Here is a 23,686-nt window from a genome sequence, read left to right as displayed (position 1 = left end):
AACATTCCTGTCAACGGTTAATGGGCATCGTCTTCACAGAGGGAATCAGCAAATGGTTCTCATCGTTTGTTCTCCAACGCAACACGCAGTCACAAACAACACTGTTATCCCCGTTAAACTATCGGATTATTCTCCCCAAAGGCAAGAAGGGGCTTGGAGAGATAAATTACGAGGACAGGTAGCATAGACTAGGTTTGGATTCCCTCGAGTAGAGGCGATTAAGGGTGATCTAATTGAGGTGATTATTTGATGGGGTAGACAGAGAGAAACTATTTCCTCTGGTGTGAGGGAATCCAGAACAAGGGGGTGTGACCGTAAAATTAGAGCCAGGCCGTTCAGGGGTGATGTTAGGAAGCACTTCTTCACACAAAGGGTGGTGGGAATCTGGAACGCCCCCAAAAAGCTGTTGAGGCTGGGGGGTCAATTGACAATTTAAAAACTTAAATTGATAGATTTTTGTTGGGTTAGGGTTGTAAGGAATGTGGAACAAAGGCAGGTAGATGGAGCTGAGGTGCAGATCAGCCATGATCTGATTGAATGGCGGGGCAGGCTAGATGGGCCAAATGGCCTCCTCCTGTTCCTAAGGTGGACGTGCACAAGGTGACCCTCCCCAAAATGGCACTCAGTGCAGTCACTGAGATTCTTCCAATAGCAGCGGTTCAATAATATCGAATAACCGTTACTTGGGTCAATAACGCAATCAGATTAGCTGGAGGTGCTGCCAGTATTAATTGCTCATCCCTAGTTGGCCTGAGGAGCATTAAGAATCAACCATAAAGTATGGGACTGGAGTCACATGTAGGCCAGAACAGGTCGGGTTGGCAGGTTCCCTTCCCTAAAGGACATTAGTCAATCCGTTGGGGTTTTGTGCCAGTTTGATAGCTTTTGTGATCGTATATCTTGGTGGCCACCCAAGATTTGCCAAATTTACCAAACTCGAGCAGCGTGCGACAGCCCGGCTCGGAAATCGGCACGGTTCCGGCCTGCAAGACCATCAGCAGGCCGGAGCCATTGGAGGGAGCAGCGAGCTGCTGCAGGAGGATGACGGCTGCGAAGCCAGGTCGCTGATTGCAGTGCGGACAGGTATAGCAGGAGGGCGAAGGAGCAGCTAGAGTTTGTAGAGGGAAGTGACCGGGGCTCAGTAGCGGCGCAAGTCTGGGGCTCAGAAGAGGCGAGGGCCCAGGGACAGCACGGGCCAGCCCACAATGCGATATGTGCGCGCACTAGGGCCCGTGCAGCAGAGCAGGTCTCCAGTTGTCTTGGGTAACCCTTGCCACTGGACCAAGACCTAGCTCTGTCAAGCCCGTGTGGTGGCTGGTGTGCAACGGTCACCACACGTTAAAAAAATCCAAGCACAGGCATCTTCCACCCTTTAAGATGTAGTTCGGGATCTGGAATATTAGATCCTTCATTGAAACACCTGTGAACTCATCCCATTTTGGCATGGAAGCAAGTCATCCTCGCTTCGAGAGACCACCTATGATGATGATATCTTGGTGGCCCAGAATTTACCAAATTTACCGAACTCGATTTGACAGCTGGTGGGATTGAACTCTCAACGTCTGGTTTGCTAGTCCAGTGCCACAATCATTGGGCTACTCATCCTTGTATTCAAATCCCTCCATGGTCTCGCCCCTCCCTATCTCTGTAACACGTCTCCAGTCCTACAACTCCCTGAGATGTCTGCGCTCCTCTAATTCTGGTCCCTTGCGCATCCCCTGATTATAATCGGTCCACCATCGGTGGCCGTGCCTTCAGCTGCCGAGGCCCCAAGCTCTGGAACTCCCTCGCTAAACCTCTCCGCCTCTCCACCTCTCTCTTTCCTCCTTCTAAGACACTTGATTGGCTGTAACGTGCTTTGGGCAATGTTCCCCGTTAATCTGTGCGGCCACACAGCAGTCTGGAGGTCCCGTTCAGGCCGTTCGGGCTCAACAATGTGAAAAACGCCCATGCGCGCAAGTGTGAATGGGCCACGCAGCCCATTAAGGGGGCCGTGCACCCCACAAATAAAATACACGCCCTGTCTTTTCACCGCCCCATTAATGTAATGAAACTCTTTTAGAGTCTACCTGCAAAACATAAACATTAAACTGTGCCACCCGACCTGGGTGACACACCAGACATTTACAAGGCCCTTTTTTCCCCCCCTTTTTTTTTTTTTTTTTTCTTTTTTTTTCGTTTTTTTTTGGGCACTAAAATCACAATTTTTCCCCAGTGCCCCCTATAAAAGGGAAGGGGACACTAAAAGCACCGGCAATTAAAACAAATTAACTTTAAAACGTAAAATCAAATTAAAATTTGGTTGCCGGGCGTGATGATGCACTCCAGTCCCTCCGGTGCCCACCTCTCGCGGAAGGCCGCGAGCGTACCGGTGGACACCGCGTGCTCCATCTCCAAGGACACCCTGGACCGGATGTAAGAGCGGAAGAGAGGCAGGCAGTCAGGTTGAACGACCCCCTCGACCGCCCGCTGCCTGGACCGGCTGATGGCACCCTTGGCCGTGCCCAGGAGCAGTCCTACGAGGAGGCCTTCGGACCTACCCGCTCCCCTCCGCACAGGGTGCCCAAAGATCAGGAGAGTGGGACTGAAGTGCAGCCAGAATTTCAGGAGCAGCCCCTTCAAATAGTGGAACAGGGGCTGCAACCTCGTGCATTCAATAAAAACATGGAACACGGACTCCATTAATGTAATGAATGCCCCGTTTGGAAGATTAAGGGTGTGATCTAATTGAGATGATTATTTGATAGGGTAGACAGAGAGAAACTATTTCCTCTGGTGAGGGGAGTCCAGAACAAGGGGAACCTTAAAATTAGAGCGAGGCCGTTCAGGGGTGATGTCAGGAAGCACTTCTTCACACAAAGGGTAGTGAAAATCTGGAACGCTCCCCCCCCCCCAAAAAGCTCAGGTGGATGCGGGTTAAACCCAAATAGAGACGGCTCCTGACAACTAGGGACGTGTCGGCCAGCCCACCCCTTGCAGAGGGAGTTATGAAGTTGAGTTCGGGAAGCTGTACTGCACTGGTCCCAGGGAGCCATTGTGCAGGGGGAATGGGGGGGAAGCTGTGAGATCGCAGTCTGCTCTATCTCCTGCAGCCGACAAAGGGTTAATCTCCAGCCAGAGCGAACCTTGAAACTGTAACAGCCGGTCTCCAGTCCCTCCCAGTCAGTTGCCTGTAAGCCGCAGACCTTTCCCCAGCTCTGGACTGCACGCTCTCTGCCGTGCCGTGCCGTGCCGAACCTCTCCGCAAGGTCCCGGTGAGGATGGAGGGCTGGGCTTCATCGCAGGAGCAGGCTTGTGTGGTGTGCCTCTCGCAGTCCCCGGACGCCGTGCAGTTGCCCTGCGACCACAGCCTTTGCTCAAAGTGTAGCGAGGAGGTCCAGGCCCAGGCCACGGGCGAGAACGAGTTCGACTGCCCGGGGTGCGGAGTCACCTTCGCCTCCGAGCCCGGCCTGGGGCCGAGCCCCGGGCTGTGTGACCCGGCCGAGCCCGAGGAACCGGAGGTGGGGGTGGCTGCCCACCCTGCCCCCGCTGCCGACCTTCCCTCGGCCGGAGGAGACCCACAGGAGGCCGGCAAAGGGGACGCTCCCATCGAGGCCACGGGCGATCTCCCAGAGACACAGTGCCACGAGCACAACGAGGTCCTGGAGTTTTACTGTGAAGACGATGGAGAATGTGTGTGCGGCCCCTGTACAATAACAGGCAGACACAAATCCCATACACTGATGAGCCTGGTGAAGGCACAAGCTAATATAAAGGTGAGTGGCAATGGGTTGAGGGACTTCAGGTACATGGGAAGCTGGAGTTGTTCTCCTTACAACACAGAAAGCTAAGGGGAGCTTTAGGAGGGGTGTTCAAAATTATCAAATGTTTTGATAGAGCAAATAAGGAGAAACGGTTTCCAGTGGCAGGAGAGACGGTAACCAGAATTAAGTAAAAGAATTAGAGGGGAGATATGGAGAGATTTTTACGCAGCAATTTCTTGTGATGTGGAACGCGCAGCCTGAAAGCAGATTCAACGGTAACTTTCAAAAAGTAATTGGATGAATACTTGAGAAGGGGGAATTTGTTGGGCTGTGGGGAAAGAGCAGGCGAGTGGGACTAATTGGACAGCTCTTTCATAGAGCCGGCACAGGGGCAATGGGCCCAATGGCCTCCTTCTGTGCTCTAAGGGTCTACGGCATGAAGGAGAAGGGTTAGCTTCAGATTTAAGGAAACTGTTTTAATGTCAATGATGTGATGGAGATGGAGGGGATTGAGCCTGTTCTGGCTGGGCTGGGCAGGGCTGGGATGGATGGTCTGGGTGGACGGAGCTGGGATGGGTGGTCTGGGTGGTCTGGGCTGGGCTGCGTTGGGCGGGGCTGTGATGGGTGGTCTGGATGGGTGGGTCTGGGTTGGTCTGGGTGGGCGGGGCTGGGTTGGGCGGGGCTGTGATGGGTGGGCTGGATGGGCGGGGTTGTGCTGGGCTGGGTTGGGTGGGTCTGGGATGGGTGGTCTGGATGGGCTGGGGTGGGCGGGGCTGGGTGGTCTGGGCTGGGGTGGGCGGGGCTGGGATGGGTGGTCTGGGTGGGCTGGATGGCCGAAAGGATGCAGGAAGCTGAGAGTGCCCCAGGGCGGCTATCCCTCCGCTCTGCTCTGCACCTCCCACTCACAGCGCCATTAATCTCAGAGACCCACGGTGTGTGGACCTGGGATAGAGCCATGGAGTCCCAGTGCACCATACCTTCCGGAGGAGGCAGGAGTGTGGGACACCCACCCCACTCCAATCCCCCGTGCCACACTGCGACACCCACCCCTCTATCCCCGCCCTACATCCCATCCCCCCACACTACACCGGGACAACCACCAAACTCCAGGCCACCTCCCACCCCAAAACCCTGGGACACCCAGCCCACCCCCATCCCCCAACCCTGGGACAACCTACCCAACCCCCCATCCCCCAAAACCCCGGGACACCCAACCCAATCCCCCAACCCCGGGACACCCAACCCAACCCCCCTTCCCCCAATCATGGGACACCCGACCCAACGCCCCCCCATCCCCAACCCCAGCACCCCCAACCCAATCCCCCAACACCCAACCGACCCCGATCCCTCAAAACCCTGAGACACCCAACCCAACCCCATCCCCCAACGTCTCAAACACATATTGGGGAGCCTCCTTCTGTCTGTCTGCCCCAAATCATGACAGAGTGGAGAAACTGTGCGAACCAGGCCAGGGCTCCAGACGAATATCAGGCCCAGAGTGTGTGACTGTGGAGGAGAAAAAGGCCCCTTTAGATCTCTCTAATTCCCCCTTTCCTCCTCCCCTTGTCTCCCCACTGGGGTTGGTCCCATGGTTCCAGGGCACCTCTCCCAAGTGGCCATTACTCCTGGGGTGAGCCTAGGTGGTGGGTGTCATCGGGGTATTTGACCACAGAAGGGACAACGCATCCGGGCCCTCCCCTCCCCTCACTCTGCGTCCACACATGCACACTCCCAGCAGGGATCTCCGGATAGTAATCAGGAGCAAGAATCCTGGCCGATCGATCTACTCCTCCTTAACCTGGAGTCCACCCACCTCCCCTACCCCAGCTGAGAGCAGCTAACTCCTTACAGCCCAGGGATTCAATCCTGGCTCCTTCCTCGTCTGTGGAACTCGGATACTCACCGGAAAACTATCCGAGACCTCGGGCAGCCTGGACCAGGTCTTTCGGACTTTCCTGTACCAAGTGGCTTTCATCATAGGCAGTCCCTCGGAATCGAAGAACACTTGCTTCCTCTCTTAACATGAGTCCTTAGGTGGCTGAACAGTCCAATATGAGAACCACAGTCCCTGTCACAGGTGGGATAGATAGTCATTGAGGGAAAGGGAGGGTGGGACAGGTTTGCCGCACGCTCTTTCCGCTGCCTGCGTTTGATTTCTGCATGCTCTCGGCGATGAGACTCGAGGGGCTCAGCGACCTCCCGGATGCACTTCCTCCGCTTAGGGCGGGTCTTTGGCCAGGGACTCCCAGGTGTCGGTGGGGATGTTGCACTTTATCAGGGAGGCTTTGCGGGTGTCCTTGTAACGTTTCCGCTGCCCACCTTTGGCTCGTTTGCTGTGAAGGAGTTCCGAGTAGAGCGCTTGCTTTGGGAGTCTCGTGTCTGGCATGCGGACTATGTGGCCGGCCCAGCGGAGCTGATCAAGTGTGGTCAGTGCTTCAATGCTGGGGATGTTGGCCTGGTCGAGGACGCTAATGTTGGTGCGTCTGTCCTCCCAGGGGATTTGTAGGATCTTGCGGAGACATCGTTGGTGGTATTTCTCCAGCGACTTGAGGTGTTTACTGTACATGGTCCATGTTTCTGAGCCATACAGGAGGGTGGGTATTACTACAGCCCTGTAGACCAGGAGCTTGGTGGCAGTTTTGAAAAATGGCTTTATAACAACATCAACAACTTGCACCTTTAAAGTACTAAAACTTTCCAGGGCGCTTCACAGGAGCGTTATCAAACAAAATATAGCACTGAGCCACATTAGGGAATATTAGAGCAGAAGAAGTAGGTTTTATGGAACGTCTTAAAGGAGGAAAGAAGACGAAGAGAGGTTTAGGGAGGGAATTCCAGAGTTTAGGGCCTCGGCAGCTGAAGGCACGGCCACCAATGGTGGAGCAAATAGTTCTGTTCAAGGCAAGAGGAGGTGAATTGGTGAGAAGTTATAAAGGGATTGAATAGGTCTTCTTTGAAGAGGAAGAATATCAAAGGATATGGGGAAAAGGCAGGGGAATGGGATGAGAATAAAGTGAGCCTGTGGAAGAGCTGGCACGATGGGTCGAATGAACCTCTCTCGCCCTGTGACCCCCAGGGACTCCACGAGTAGTGGCCAAAAGCTGACAGTTTGGGTACTCGGGTTGCCAACTCTGATTGGATGCGGTCCAGGAGGCTTCATCACATGACCTGTTGCCGCCGATTGCCCCGCCCCCACCCTCCCGCCATTGGTCGCCTTGCGGCGCCTCGCATTCCTACAGCCAATCGGAAAGTGAAAAGGCCCTTATTACCCCATTGGATGTTCCTTGAATGTCAGTCAAACAGACTTTTTTAAACCCCGCCCCGTCTCCAATATTTTTTATGACTAATTGAACAGAAAGCATTCAAAGAAAATGGGAAAAAAAATGCACAATTTCTTTCAATGCCCCTATGAATTTACTCCCGGGTCTTGCTAGCAGCAGCTGCTAATCTACAATTCTTGGAGACTCCATGCCAATCCTGGAGGTTTGGCAACTCCTAACGGGTGCCCCAAAACCTCTTTCTACTCGTTCCCGGTGGTGGAGTCACCACTGGTGCAGAGTATTTTTTAAATGGTGAGAGATTGGGAGATGTTGGTGTTCAGAGGGACCTGGGTGTCCTTGTACACAAACCACTGAAAGTTAACATGCAGGTACAGTAAGCAATTAGGAAAGCAAATGGTATGTTGGCCTTTATTACAAGAGGATTTGAGTATAAGAGTAAAGACGTCTTACTGCAATTATATAGGGCCCTGGTGAGACCACACCTGGAGTACTGTGTACAGTTTTGGTCTCCTTACCTAAGGAAGGATATACTTGCCATAGAGGGAGTGCAACAAAGGTTCACCAGACTGATTCCTATCAAGAAAGATTGGATCAATTGGGCTTGTATTCACTGGAGTTCAGAAGAATGAGAGGGGACCTCATAGAAACGTTTAAAATTCTGACGGGTTTAGACAGGTTAGATGCAGAAAGAATGTTCCCAATGTTGGGGAGGTCCAGAACCAGGGGTCACAGTCTGAGGATAAGGGGTAAGCCATTTAGGACCGAGATGAGGAGAAACTTCTTCACCCAGAGAGTGGTGAACCTGTGGAATTCTCTACCACAGAAAGTAGTTGAGGCCAATTCACTAAATATATTCAAAAGGGAGTTAGATGAAGTCCTTACTACTCGGGGGATCAAGGGTTATGGCGAGAAAGCAGGAAGGGGGTACTGAAGTTTCATGTTCAGCCATGAACTCATTGAATGGCGGTGCAGGCTAGAAGGGCTGAATGGCCTGCTCCTGCACCTATTTTCTATGTTTCTATGTTTCTATGAAGGGATTGTCCTATGAGGAGAGATCGAGTCGACTAGGCCTATATTCCATAGAGTTTAGAAGAATGAGAGGTGATCTCAGTGAAACATACAAAATTCTTACAGGGCTTGACAGGTTAGATGCAGGGAGGATGTTTCCCCCTGGCTGGGGAGTCTAGAACCAGGGGTCACAGTCTCAGAATAAGGGGTCGGCCATTTAGGACTGAGATGAGGAGAAATTTCTTCACTCAGAGGGTGGTGAATCTTGGGAATTCTCTGCCCCAGAGGCTAGGTACTGCAGGAGCGGCGAGGTCGGGGCGAAGGAGCAGCGAGAGATTGTAGAGCGACATGATCGGGGCCCAGGAGAGGCGTGAGTTCAGGGATCAGAAGAGGCGTGGGCCCAGGAGCAGCACGGGCCAGCCCACACTGCGATATGTGTGCGCACTAGGTCCGTGCAGCAGAGCTGGTCTCCAGTCGTCTTGGATAACCCTTGCCACTGGACCAAGACCTAGCTCTGTCAAGTCCGTGTGGTGGCTGGTGTGCAACGGCCACCACAGGTTAAAAAAATCCACGCACAGGCACCTTCCACCCTTCAAGATTTAGTTCGGAACCAGGAATATTAGGTCTTTCATTGAAACACCTGTGAACTTTTTGGTGTGGAAGCAAGTCATCCTCGACTCGAGGGACTGCCTGTGATGATGATGATCAAGATAGAGATCGATAGATTTTTGGATATTAAGGGAATCAGGGGATAGGGCAGGAAAGTGGGGTTGAGGCAGAAGATCAACCATGATCTTATTGAATAGCGGAGCAGGCTCGAGGGGCCGAATGGCCTACTCCTGTTCCTATTTCTTATGTTCTTATGGTAAATGAATCATTTCCTACATTCTACTTCATGCTGCAGTATATCTACTCTCTTTACAGGGGAAATTGCTAAGCGGTATGAAGATTCTGCTGCAAAATCAACAGAGTTGTCACTTCAAACACCAAGAGCTGCAGCAATCAGAAGCGGAAGTAAAGGTAGGGGGCGCGCACTGGGAGTGGGTTCGCTTGGGGCGGTGTCTCTGATTGCATTGGGCTCTCCCTCTGGAATGGGTGCGGCAGTGAAAGTGGTTGTATGAGTGGACTCATAATCCAGCAGAACGTGAGTTCAGATCCCACTGTGGGCCGTTCGAGAATTGTGTGAATCCGGTTTTAATTTTAAAAATCAGCAAATACAAAGCTGGCGTCAGTAAAAGTGGCCATGAAGCTGTTGGATTGTCGTTAATAACTCAGCAGGTTCACTAAATGACCCTTTAGGGAAAGGATCCTGCCCTCTTTTCCCCGGTCTGGCCTCTATGTGACTCCATCCCATACCAACATGGTTGACTTTTAACCGCCCCTCTGCAGTCAGGCCTAACAAGCCACTCAGTTGTATCAAACCCATGCAACAGTTCACGAAGAGCGGCAACTGGGGTTGGACAATAAACACTGGCCTTGTCAGTGATGTCCACAGCCCAAGTATGCCAAGGGGTCGCAGGATCTGGCTCTGGTTAAAGGGCACCATTCTCTGCAGGGAGTGTCGGATCATGGGAAGGCCCCTGATTAATCCATCACTAGCTGTCTGCATTCTCTGCGACCCACGGCTTGCTTCGCAACGTGTTGCAGCGACTGTATCGCCACGCTCAGCAATTTACTGACACATTTTCTCGTGAAACCGTCGCTTGAGTCGCCTCGAGGCCTTCTCTTTTGAGAAGGCTGACTCTCTCCCACGCTGTCGATAACAGGAATTATTGCTGCTGCTCACTCCTGTACCGTTCCGAAGACAGTGAGGTCCAGCCCACAATCTGGTGACCAAGAATCTCCAGATCTCGTTCCTCTTTCAGTCGTGCTTATAGCAGAGGTTACTGGTAGGCACTTAGCGGTAGGATTGCTTAATTTACTGGTGCACCTCTTTTCCAAAGGACACAAGCCCAGATTCAGTCTCCGCCCCTGCCACAGCTCTTCCACTGCTGAAACCCTCATCCATGCCTTTGTTACCTCGAGACTTGGACCACTCCAACACACTCTTGGCTGGCCTCCCACATTCTATCCGACATAAACTAGAGGTGGTCCAAAACTCGGCTGCCCGTGCCCCAACTTCACCAAACCCCGTTCACCCATCACTCCAGTGCTCGCGCTTGCAGTCGGGGCTGCTGGTTGGCACTTCGCGGCAGGATCGCTTCCAGTTGGATTCTGGTTATACAACGCCTCGATTTCAAAATTCTCATCTTTGTTATCAAATCCATCCATTGCCTCGCCCATCCTTTTAGCACAAGGGAACCTACCAGGTCTGGCCTGCACATGACTCCAGTCCTATGCTACGTGATGAACCCTTAAGCCACTCGGTTGCATGGGAAACTAAGGATGGGCAATAAATATTCATTTCATGTACAAAATCCCCCTCCCCCCCCCCCCGGGTTTTTGGATACATGAAACACCCTTGGATCGATCTGGACGTCAAGCTAGTGAATTTCCTCAATGCTTCTCCTATAAGGCCGCCATGCCTGTGGCGAAAACCCTGTTCACACCTACAGCGGGAAGAGGAATGCCACAGTGTTTCCGCACGCCTACAGTATTGGCTCCCTTGTGGAGTCCAGTGCTTTGTCTTGGTGTCCACCTGCAGTTCTTGCCTCCTAGACGCTGGCCGTGGCTGGGGAGAGAACCCTTGGTTACCCAAGACCCATTCACCCAAGGTGGAAGGGCCTTGAGCTAACAGAGAGGTGACACAATTCAGCGGCAGGCCACTCCTTACTCCTGCTCAGAATTTGCTATCTCAGCTAGACCAGCACAAAATTCACACACAATCAAGTGATGATTCCGGTTTGGCATGAAACCGATGGTCCAGTAAAGTGCCCCGTGTTCACAGGGTAACCAAAGCAGCTTGTAATCATAGCAACACAGGAATAGGAGGAGCCCATTCAGCCCCTCGAGCCTGCTCCGCCATTCAATGAGATCATGGCTGGTCTGTATCTTAACTCTATTTACCCGCCTTGGTTCCATACCCTAATACCCTTGTCTAACAAAACTCTATATCGATCTCAGTTTTGACATTTTCAATTGGCCCCCAGCCTCAACAGCTTTTTGGGGGGAGAGAGTTCCAGATTTCCATTACCTTTTGTGTGAAGAAGTGCTTCCTGACATCACCCCTGAACGGCCTGGCTCTAATTTTAAGGTTATGCCCCCTTGGGGAATTGTATATATACTTGACAAGAAACAATTTGCGGGTCTTTGGGGAAAGAGCAGGCGGAGTGGGACTAATTGGATACCTCTTTCAAAGAGCCGGCACAGGAACGATGGGCCGAATGGCCTCCTTCTGTGCTGTATCATTCTATGATTCTATGAGATCTTTCAGCAGAGGAAATAATTTCTCTCTATCTACCCTCCCCTAATCACCTTAAACAATAAGACCATGCTTTGGCATTTCAGACGCAGATCAATCGGCTGAAAGGAAACCTATCGAAGAAGTTCTCGGAGTGGAGGAAGAGCCTAGAAGAAGATGAAGAAAATGTGCTGAAGGTGATTGAAGAGCAGAGCCTCCGATTGTTGACACAGAGCACCAACTGTTCCGAAACGTTAAACAAGAGGATGAATCAGATTCGGCTGATAGATGATGAAATACAGAATCTGGTAGAAAGGGACCCTCTGTTGTTTATCCAGGTACCTCTATTTATAATACATTAAAATACTCACTTCCTGGCAATGGTTTTTGACATTAATTTCCAGAATGGAAACTGCCTCTGTAAACTGGTCCTCCTCCCAGTGATGGGACTGTACTGCCACCACTGGCTGGATGGTGTAGTTACAGCAGGACATGTTGACCAAGGCTGTTTCCATTCTACATAAACAAAATACTGGAAATCTGAAATAAAAACAGAAAATGCTGGAAATACTCAGTGGGTCAGGCAGCATTTGTGGAGCGAGAAACACAGTTAAAGTTTCCACTCGATGACCCTTCGTCAGGACTCTGACAAAGGGTCATCGACCAGAAACGTTAACTCTGTTTCTCTTTCCACAGATGCTGCCTGACCTGCTGAGTATTTCCAGTGCTTTCTGTTTGTGTTTCCATTCTAAATGTGGACATGGGAGTTTATAATGGTAATATAAAAATTAAGGACAGGAATAACTTTAAAATGAGGCTTGAATAACCTCTCCTGCTCTGTAACACATTCATCTGAAAACTATTCAGGGGGAACCAGTGGATGTGGTGTATTTGGATTGTCAGAAGGCATTTGATAAGGTGCCACACAAGAGGTTATTGCTCAACGTTAGGGCTGATGGGATTGGGGGTAATATATGAGCATGGATTGAGGATTGGTTAACGGACAGAAAACAGAGAGTAGGAATAAGCGGGTCATTTTTGGGTTGGCAGGTTGTAACTAGTGGGGTGCCACAAGGATTGGTGCTTGGGCCCCAGCTATTCACAATCTATATCAATGGTTTGGATGAAGGGACCGAGTGCAATGTATCCAAGTTTGTTGACGATACAAAGCTAGGCGGGAAAGTAGCCTGTGAAGAGGATGCAAAGAGCCTGCAAAGGGATATAGACAGGCTAAGTGAGTATGCAAGAACGTGGCAGATGGAATATAATGTGGAGAAATGTGAAGTTATCCACTTTGGTAGGGAAATGGAAAAAAAACAGAATCTTTTTTAAGAGGTGAGAGATTGGGAAATGTTGGTGTTCAGATGAGCCTCAGTGCCTTGGACACAAATCACTGAAAGTTAACATGCAGGTACAGCAAGTAATTAGCAAATTAAATGGTATGTTGGCCTTTATTACAAGAGGATTTGAGTATAAGAGTAAAGATATCTTACTGCAATTATATAGCACTCTGGTGAGACCGCACCTGGAGTACTGTGTACAGTTTTGGTCTCCTTACCTAAGGAAGGATATACTTGCCATAGAGGGAGTGCAACGAAGGTTCACCACTCATTCCTGGGATGGGGGGGATTGTCCTATGAGGAGAGCTTGAGTAGACTAGGCCTATATTCTCTAGAGCTTAGAAGAATGAGAGGTGATCTCATTGAAACATACAAAATTCTTAAGGGGCTTAGCAGGTAGATGCAGGGAGGATGTTTCCCCTGGCCAGGGAGTCTAGAACCAGGGGTCACAGTCTCAGAATAAGGGGTCAGCCATTTAGGACTGAGATGAGGAGAAATTTCTTCACTGAGGATCTTTGGAATTCTCTACCCTAGAGGGCTATGGAGGCTCAGTCGTTGAGTATATTCAAGACAGAGTTTGATAGATTTTTGGATATTAAGGGAATCGAGGGATATGGAGATAGGGCGGGAAAGTGGAGTTGAGGTAGAAGATCAGCCAGGATCTTATTGAATGACTCGAGGGGCCATGTGGCCTACTCCTGCTCCTATTTCTTATGTTCTTGTGTAAACTACACCCGGTCTTGTCTCCCCAAGTACAACTCCATGGGAGGTCGACTACTAATATTATAAAAGTGATATATCTGTGTGCACTTGTATACAAGACCTCACTTACTCTTTTTGTCACACTTTTATGCCACCTTTTTCTCCCCATCACAAGCTCCTATGTGTAGAATTATAATGGAAACTTTTTTTAAATTTTAAAATATACTTTATTCATATAAAAAATTTGTACAGTACTTTCAAAAGCAGTTCAGTACATTTAGCTGCGGTCAGCAATCCCATACACTACATTTGGGTGCTGACGGCAGTTCCGTTTGATACATTTGCTTGCTTTTCAGTTCAAGTACAATTTGGTACAATACGGGATACATTGTCGTACATTCGACAAATTACATTACATGTGTCACTATACAGTACACGGAATGGGTGACGGTATAGTTACATTTTCTTTTCTTTTCAGCGTGCATTACGAAACAGACCTTACATTGTACATGGCACTACATAGGTGTTGACAGGTCATGGTGCTCCATGTACATGAATTATAATGGAAACTGGCTATGGAAACATATCACGCTGTAATAACAGCCTCCTACCAGTGGCGGGGCTGTAGCATCTCAGTTCGTGCATCTCCCAGCTCCTCAGTGTGTGCGGCAGAAAAATTCCTACCTTCCAACCAATTCCACTTCCCTGCTTCCCAAATTGCCGTTAATTTTCCGCATTTAACTGTAACTAAAATCCAAGCTTTATATAAAAATAAGGGACAAAATGTATGACTTTAAAATGGGGACTGAATTGTATGTGCGTGCAATTATTCTGCACGATTCAGCCCTTGCTTCACCTAAAGATTGCACATGCTGTTAACTCCTCGTGCAATCCACTGGTATATTAAAAATCCAGTGTGTGCACACATTTCCTGCTCACAAACTTCAACGTTCAATTGTCACGATTTTTTGGCCTTTTACATCAACAGCTAACAGCGAAAATGCTGGTTTAATCGGCTTGGGTGGAAATTTCCCTTGTGGACAGGTCCCGGTGACACTGTGGTTGCAGGCTGGGGCCCACTGGATTCCCGTACCACTGCATCCTCTGTGAGCAATGCCACGGGGTGGTCTACTAATCTGCAGCAAACAGTGGCGAGGTACTGGTGAATGAGGCCTTTCTCTGAGGTTGACCATTGTTTGAGTGTTGCCAACGCCTCCCAGCGTGGTTGGTGGGGCCTCACACCTGACCCGGGGAGCGATGGTGTCATCTCGTGTCTAATGATTGGGTCCCTGCGACCCGCCCTGATGCACCACACCCTCTAATATCAGCCTTACTTTGTTTCATTTCACTCTGAGGCCCTCATCCATGCCCTTGTTACCTCTAGACTTCACAATCCCAACGTGCTCCTGGCTGGCCTCCCACATTCTACCCTATGTAAACTAGAGGTGATCCAAAACTCAGCTGCCCGTGTCCTAACTCGCACCAAGTCCCGCTCGCCCATCACCCCTGTGCTCGCTGACCTACATTGGCTCCCGGTTAAGTGGCGCCTCGATTTCAAAATTCTCAGCCTTGTTTTCAAATCCCTCCATGGCCTCGCCCCTCCCTATCTCTGTAATCTCCTCCAGCCCCACTATCCCCTGAGATGTCTGCGCTCCTCTAATTCTGCCGCCCTGAGCATCCCTGATTATAATCGCTCAACCATTGGTGGCCGTGCCTTCTGTTGCCTAGGCCCGAAGCTCTGGAACTCCCTGCCTAAACCTCTCCGCCTCTCTACCTCTCTTTCCTCCTTTAAGACGCTCCTTAAAACCTACCTCTTTGACCAAGCTTTTGGTCATCTGCCCTAATTTCTACTTATGTGACTTGGTGTCAAAGTTTTATCTCATAACACTCCTGTGACGCGCCTTGGGATGTTTCACTACATTAAAGGCGCTACATAAAGTTGTTGTTGTTGTGTGTTGACCTATGCACTCAATGCTCTAACCTTCTCTCCTTTCTCCCCCTACAGAAATCCAGCCAGTTCCTTTTGAAGTAAGTTTCTTTTAGCCGCTTGGGAACCTGTGCCCTTGTCTGTCACAATGGTTATTACATTGGGGCAAATTGTCCACTTTAGCGCCCGGGTATGAGGCGTGGCCTGGGTGGCGAGGAAATCGGGCCCAGAGGATCGCAGGACAGCTGTAAGAGAGCCCGCCCAATTTTGCCATCACCCGTGAGAGACTACATATCCGGGGAACAAGGGCCAACATCCTGCCTACTTGTTATTGAACCCGTGCCCGACTCCAAGTCCCATTCACCCATCGCCCCCTGTGCTCGCTGATCTACATTGGCTCCCAGTCCACCAGCTCCCCGATTATACCATTCCCTTTCTGGTGTTCAAATCCCTTTGTGACCTCGTCCCTCCCTGTCCTTCTCCTGCCCTACAACTCCCCGAGATCGCTGCGCTCCTCCAATTCTGGCCTCTTGTGCATCCCCACTTCCCACTCCCTTCCCGACACCACTGGTGGCCGGACCGGATCAGACCTTCAGCCGCCTAGGCCGTAATCTCCTGGAATTCCCTCCATAAAGTTCCCCACACAGTGGGGGGGGGGGGTTGTTGATGGATGAACGAGCCTTGGTGCGAGTTAGGATACAGGCAGAAGAGTTTTGGATTGAGTTGACATTTATAGAGGGTGCAAGATGGGTGGCCGGCCAGGAGAGAATTGGAATAGTCGAGTATGGAGCTAACAAAGGCACGGAGGAGAGTTTCAGCAGCAGATGGGCTGAGGCAGGAGCGGAGAAGGGCCATGTTACGGAGGTGGAAGTAGACAAGTAGGCAGTCTGGGAGAGGCTGTGGGGTCGGAAGGTCAATTCCGGATCAAAGCGGACATTGAGGATGCGAACAGTCTGGTTCAGCCTGAAGCAGTTGCTGGGGGAGGGCGATGGAATCGCCGGCTGGAGAACGGAGTTTGTGACAGGGATCTGAAGACAGTGGCTTTGGTCTTCCTAATAAGCAGTCTAACAAGATGGTGATAGTGGAGGGGGAGCGAGAGCTGGTGCTGAGGTAGAGCTCGGTATTGTCAGCGTACATGTGGAAACTGACGTTGTGTCTTCGAATGATGTCACCGACGGGCAGCATGTAGATGGGAAATGTCCTCATTTCAGAAGCTCCTTGAAACCTATGGCTTTGACCAAATATTTATTCACCCATCCTCATGTCCCCTTCTGCTGTCAATTTCCTACATTAAAGGCGCTATATAAATATTGTAGGGTCATCATAGGCAGTCCCTCGGAATCGAGGAAGATTTGCTTTCACTCTAAGAGTGAGTCCTTATGTGGCTGAACAGTCCAATACAGGAATTACAGTCTCTGTCACAGGTGGGACAGGCAGTGGTTGAAGGAAAGGGTGGGTGGGAAGTCGGGTTTTCTGCACGCTCCTTCCGCTGCCTACGTTTGCTTTCTGTATGCTCTCGGCCCAACTTCCTGAGTGTGTGTGTGACAGAGTGTGTGTGTGACAGAGTGTGTGTGTGACAGAGTGTGTGTGTGACAGAGTGTGTGTGTGACAGAGTGTGTGTGTGACAGAGTGTGTGTGTGACAGAGTGTGTGTGTGACAGAGTGTGTGTGTGAGAATTGTGTAAGAGTGTGTGTGTTATTAATGGTGGTGATCTCAGCGCAATGCCTCATTCCTACACTCACATTTACCTGAGCGTACTCCCAGCTACCACTCTCCATAAACTTGTGCTTGTCCAAACCTCTGCTGACCATGTCCTAACTCGCACCAAGTCTCGTTCACCCCTGTGCTCGCTGACCCACATTGGCTCCTGGTCCAGCAATGCCTCAACTTCAAAATTCTCATCCTTGTTTTCTCGTCCCTCCATCATGACCTCTCCCCTCCCTATCTGTTCCAGCTCTACTCCCCTCCGAGATCTCTGCGCTCCTCCAATTCTGGCATCTTGTGCATCCTTGATTTTAATCGCTCCACCATTGGCGGCTGTGCCTGGGCCCTTAGCTCTGGAACTCCCTCCCCAACCCTCTCCGCGTCTCTATCTCGCTTTCCTCCTTTAAGATGCTCCTTAAAACTTACCTCTTTGACCAAGCCTGTCCTAAATTCTCCTTATGTGGCTCGGTGTCAAATTTTGCTTTATAACTCTCCTGTGAAGTGGCTTGGGATGTTTTATTATGTTAAAGGCGCTATATAAATACAAGTTGTTGTTTATAACACTGTTGGTTACCTAACTGTTGGCCCCATTACACCAGTGTGTACAGTTTAAGGAGTGACTGGGTGGGTGGAGAGTTAAAAAGGTTCCCCCCCCACCCCCAGCATGTCTGAGCAGGCGGGGTCCTGACTGACATGGGCAGATGATGGGGGGGAGCGGGAATGGGGGGTTGGGATGGGTGTCTGATGACGTCAATGGAAGCCCGACGATGTCCCGTTCCTCCGGGCCCCACAGGGAATGCTGAGGCCTCCCCTGCCCCGAATACCCCCGTACCCCCCCTATTCCATCCTCCAAGACCCTCCAGTGAAGCCCCTTCCCTACACCTATAAGCAGGCAGGCAGTGACGGGTTGCCCGATTCCCACCAAACCCCACGGCAATGAGGCCTAACGGTTAGAATCAGCAAAGCCTAGGGCGGATCGAAAACTACCTGAGCCCCGGGCTTTCTTGCTGGGAGTTGATACCCACCCCATGCAGGCCAAGGCCTGGCTCTCCATTGGCTCGTTAGGCCATGCTGCCTGGCACCTGACCCCAGGGTGGGGGTGAAGGGCCTTCATTCCGTGGGTGCACTTCAAGAGCCAGTGTTTCCAAATCTCTCCACGGCCTCAACCCTCCCTATCCCTGTAACACCCTCCAGCCCTACAACCCTCCCTATCTCTGTAACCTTCTCGAGCCCTACAACCCTCCCTATCTCTGTAACCTCCAGCCCTTCAACCCTCTCTATCTCTGTAATCTCCTCCAGCCCTCCAACCCCCTCTATCTCTGTAACCTCCTCCAGCCCTACGACCCTCCCTATCTCTGTAACCTCCTCCAACCCTACAACCCTCCCTATCTCTGTAAACTCCTCCAGCCCTACAACCCTCCCTATCTCTGTAAACTCCTCCAGCCCTACAACCCTCCCTTTCTCTGTAACCTCCTCCAGCCCTAAAACCCTCCCTATCTCTGTAACCTCCTCCAGCCCTACAATTCTCCGAGGTCTCTCTAACCTCCTCATGTACTACAGTCCTCCCTATCTCTATAACCTCCTCTGGCCCCACAACCCTCCCTGTCTCTGTAACCTCCACCAGCACTACAACCCTCCGTATCTCTGTAATCTCCTCCAGCCCTCCAACACTCCCTATCTCTGTAACCTCCTCCAGCCCTCCAACACTCCCTATCTCTGTAACCTCCTCCTCCCCTACAAACCTCCGAGATCCCTGTGTTTCTTCAATTCTGGCCTATTGCGCATCCCTGATTTTAATCACTCCACATTGACGACTGTGCCTTCAGCTGCCTGGGCCCTAAATCCTGGAACTCCCTCCCTAAACCTCTCCGCCTCACTATCTCTCCCTCCTCCTTTAAGACGTTCCTTAAAACCTACCTCTTTGAACTTTTGGTCACATAAGAACATAAGAAATAGGAACGAGTAGGCCATATGGCCCCTCGAGCCTGTTCCGCCACTTAATACGATCATGGCTGATCTGATCATGGACTCAGTTCCACTTCCCTGCCCGCTTCCCATAACCCCTTATGCCCTTATCGTTTAAGAAACTGTCTATTTCTGTCTTAAAGTTATTCAATGTCCCAGCTTCCACAGCTCTCTGAGGCAGCAAATTCCACAGATCTACAATTCTCTGAGAGAAGAAACTTCTCCTCAACTCAGTTTTAAATGGGTGGCCTCTTAGTCTAAGATCATGCCCCCGAGTTCTAGTCTCCCCATCAGCGGAACCATCCTCTCTGCATCCACCTTGTCAAGCTCCCTCATAATCTTACACTTTTCGATAAGATCACCTCTCATTCTTCTGAACTCCAATGAGTAGAGGCCCAACCTCCTCAACCTTTCCTCATAAATCAACCCTCTCATCTCCGGAATCAACCTAGTGAACCTTCTCTGAACTGCCTCCAAAGCAAGTATATCCTTTCGTAAATATGGAAACCAAAACTGTACGCAGTATTCCAGGTGTGACCTCACCAATACCCTGTACAACTGTAGCAAGATATCCCTGCTTTTATACTCCATCCCCTTTGCAATAAAGGCCAAGATTCCATTGGCCTTCCTGATCACTTGCTGCACCTGCATACTAACCTTTTGTGTTTCATGCACAAGTACCCCCAGGTCCCGCTGTACTGCAGCACTTTGCAATCTTTCTCCATTTAAATAATAACTTGCTCTGTGATTTTTTTTTTCTGTCCTAATAACTCCGTAGCTATGTGTCAAATTTTGTTTGTTAACACTCCTGTGACGCCGTGAGGTCAAGTTCGGATGTTTGACAGGATGGATTGTATAAATGGGGTGCCTGGAACAGGAACAGGAGGGGGCCACTCAGCCCCTCGAGCCTATGGCCCCATTCAATGAGATCATGGCTGATTGGTATTTGAACTCCATCTACCCACCTTGGTTCCGTGTTCCTTAATACCCTGGTCAAACAAAAATCTATCGACCTGTTTTGCAACTTTCAATTGACCACCCCCATCCTGAACAGCTTTTTGGGAGGGAGAGTTCCAGATTCCCACTGCTCTGTGTGTGAAGAAGTGCTTCCTGACATCACCCCTGAACGGCCTGGCTCTAATTTAAGGTCACACCCCCTTGTTGTGGACTCCCCCCGCCAGAGGAAATAGTTGCTCTCGATCTACCCTAGCAAATCCTTTAATTGTCTTAAACACCTCAATTAGATCGCGCCTTAATCTTCTCTACTCAATGTGGAATTTACTGCCTGAAAGGACGGTGGAAGCAGGTTCGGCAATAACCTTCAAAAGTTAATTGGATAAATACTTGAAAAGGAATAATTTGCTGGGCTTTGGGAAAAGAGCAGGAGGGTGGGACTAATTGGATCACTCTTTCACAGAGCCGGCACAGACATGATGGGCCGAGTGGCCTCCTACTGTGCTGTGTCATACTATGATTCTATGAGGTCTTCTGTGGCTCGCTGTCAGATAATGTTTGATAATGCTCCTGTGAAGCACCTTGGGACCAATGTTCCCCTTAAGCTGCGAGGCTGTGTGTGGGCTGTGTAACTGCGCGACTGCGCTCTGCACCTCACGCGTAGCTGGCTCACTGCCTTTCAAGTAGGAAAAACCGCGCATGTACGGTATTTTGAATGGGCTGCACAACCCCTTAAAGGGATCCTGCACCCCCAACAAATGAAAGGGAACATTGCTTGGGACGTTTTACTATGTTAAAGGCGCTATATCAATGTGCGTTGTTGTTACCAGGATTGTTCCCTCCTTCGTTGCAGGACTGCTGAGCTTCAAAGCCAACAAAACCCAACTGTTCACAAGGAAACGTTGAACACACGTTTTATATCCGAACACATCAAGCAGTTGATGGATAAATCCATGGTGTACCACTCGGTTATATTGAGCATGATAGGTAAGAGAGTGCGGCGTTTATAAATACAAGAAACCCATGTCCTGGCAACGTCCGTAAACACTGCAAGAAAGGAGACAGACTTTGGCAGACACAGGAGCATAATTAGAAACAGGGAGACAGACAGATGGACATCGATGCAAACAGGTCATAGAATCATAGGACTGAGATGAGGAGAAACTTCTTCACTCAGAGTTGCTAACCTGTGGAATTCCCTGCCGCAGAGAGTTGTTGATGCCAGCTCATTGGATATATTTAAGAGGGAGTTAGATATGGCCCTTATGGCTAAAGGGATCAAGGGGTATGGAGAGAAAGCAGGAAAGGGGTACTGAGGTGAATGATCAGCCATGATCTTATTGAATGGTGGTGCAGGCTCGAAGGGCCGAATGGCCTACTCCTGCACCTATTTTCTATGTTTCTATGAAACAGCACAAAAGGAGCTGTTCGGCCGATCGAGTCTGCACCGGCTCTTTCGAAGAGCAATCCGGTTAATTCCACTCCCCGCTCTGTCCCCATATCACTGAAATGTTTTCTCTTTCAAATATTTATCCAATTCCCTTTTGCAGGCTGTTACTGAATCTGTATCCACCGCCCTTTCCGGCCGTGAATTCCAAATCCTAACCACTCGCTGCGTAAAAAAGTTTTTCCTCATGTCGCTTCTGGTTCTTTTGCCAATCACCTTAAATCTGTGCCCTCTGGTTACCGACCCTTCAGCCATTGGAAACCATTTCACTTTATTTACTCTCTCTAAACTTCTTTACTCAGAGAGTTGTTAACCTGTGGAATTCCCTACCGCAGAGAGTTGTTGATGCCAGTTCATTGGATATATTCAAGAGGGAGTTAGATATGGCCCTTACTGCTAAAGGGATCAAGGGGTATGGAGAGAAAGCAGGAAAGGGGTACTGAGGTGAATGATCAGCCATGATCTTATTGAATGGTGGTGCAGGCTCGAAGGGCCGAATAGCCCACTCCTGCACCTATTTTCTATGTTTCTCTGTTCCATGAATTTAAATACCTCTATCAAATCAGATGCAGACACTCAGGCCGGTATGTGCACATGGGCACAGATGCATAGATGTTGATATGGAACCACACACACAGGTACAGCCAGAGACTCCCATTCTGAGAGGCAACCAGCACAGATACAGAAACACGGACCAGAGACCTCCGTGTAGAATTTCTATTATGGATGTTCCTCAAGGGAACAGTTCACAGAGGGACATCTGCCCAACCATTTATCCACAGCCCTCCCTCGCAGGGCTGTCAGTTTAAGCCCTCAGCAAATATGCAAAGTGAGACCCTGTGTAAGCAGTTTGATGCTGACCCCAGAATAGGGTTTGCAACTTCTCTGTTTATTTGTATTTGACCAAGTGATGGAAGGTGTTGTCGACAGTGCTATCAAGCGGTACTTACTCACAATAACCTGCTCACCGATGCTCAGGTTGGGTTCCACCAGGACCGCTCGGCTCCAGGCCTGATTACAGCCTTGGTCCAAACATGGACAAAAGAGCGGAATTCTAGAGTTGAGGTGAGAGTTACTGCCCTCAACATCAAGGCAGCATTTGATTGAGTGTGGCATCACGGAGCCCTAGTAAAATTGAAGTTAATGTGAATCAGCGGGAAAATTCTCCACCGGCTAGAGTCATACCCAGCACAAAGGAAGATGGTTGTGGTGGTTGGAGGTCAATCATCACAGCCCCAGGACATCGCTGCAGGAGTTCCTCAGGGCAGTGTCCTCGGCCCAACCATCTTCAGCTGCTTCATCAATGACCTTCCCTCCATCATGTCAGATGTGGGGATGTTCACTGATGACTGCACAGTGTTCAGTGCCATTCACAACACCTCAGATAATGGAGCAGTCTATGCCCGCATGCAGCAAGACCTGGATGACATTCATGCTTGGGCTGATAACTGGCGGGTAACATTCGCGCCACACAAGTGCCAGGCAATGACCATCTCCAACAACCGAGTGTCTAACCACTGCCCCTTAACATTCAATGACATTACCATCGCCAAATCCCTCACAATCAAAATCCTGGGGGTCACCATTGACCAGAAACTTAACTGGACCAGCCACAAAAATACTGTGGCTACAAGAGCAGGTCAGAAGCTGGGTATTCTGCGGCGAGTGTCTCCCCTCCTGACTCCCCAAAGCCTTGCCACCATCTACATGGCACAAGTCAGGAGTGTGATGGAATACTCTCCACTTGCCTGGATGAGTGCAGCTCCGCCAACACTCAAGAAGCTCGACACGATCCAGATCAAAGCAGCTCGCTTGATTGGCACCCCATCCACCACCTTAAACATTCACTCCCTCCATCACCGACGCACCGTGGCTGCAGTGTGCACCATCTACAAGATGCACTGCAGCAACTCGCCAAGGCTTCTTCCGCAGCACTTCCCAAACCCGCGACCTCTACCACCCGGAAGGACAAGGGCAGCAGGTTCATGGGAACACCATCACCTCCACGTTCCCTGACTTGGAAGTATATCGCCATTCCTTCATCGTCACTGGGTCAACTCCCTCCCTAACAGCACTGTGGGAGTACCTTCACCACACGGACTGCAGCAGTTCAAGAAGGTGGCTCACCACCACCTTCTCAAGGGCAGTTAGGGACGGGCAATAAATGCTGGCCTTGCCAGCGATGCCCACATCCCATGAACGAATAAAATACAAAGTCCAGATACACACATTATTTTTAATCAGTAGATATCCGAAGAAATAAACGATACTACTC

The 23,686-nt window shown here is 50.2% G+C and overlaps 1 protein-coding gene across 1 annotated transcript in view; it reads left to right on the top strand.

Moving 5' to 3' along the window:
* The first annotated feature begins 2,971 nt into the window (after positions 1-2,971).
* LOC139264748 (E3 ubiquitin-protein ligase TRIM7-like) overlaps positions 2,972-23,686 on the top strand; it is a 32,959-nt gene continuing 12,244 nt past the window's right edge. The window contains exons 1-5 of the mRNA XM_070881783.1: positions 2,972-3,755; positions 8,957-9,052; positions 11,480-11,710; positions 15,420-15,442; positions 20,818-20,951. Coding sequence (XP_070737884.1) covers positions 3,261-3,755; positions 8,957-9,052; positions 11,480-11,710; positions 15,420-15,442; positions 20,818-20,951 — 979 coding nt within the window. The 5' untranslated portion in view covers positions 2,972-3,260. The remainder of the gene's footprint in view (positions 3,756-8,956; positions 9,053-11,479; positions 11,711-15,419; positions 15,443-20,817; positions 20,952-23,686) is intronic.

This window comes from Pristiophorus japonicus, chromosome 5 (genome assembly GCF_044704955.1).
Source record: "Pristiophorus japonicus isolate sPriJap1 chromosome 5, sPriJap1.hap1, whole genome shotgun sequence".
Taxonomy (NCBI): Eukaryota; Metazoa; Chordata; class Chondrichthyes; family Pristiophoridae; genus Pristiophorus; species Pristiophorus japonicus.
This window is presented reverse-complemented; position numbering and strand designations above follow the sequence as displayed.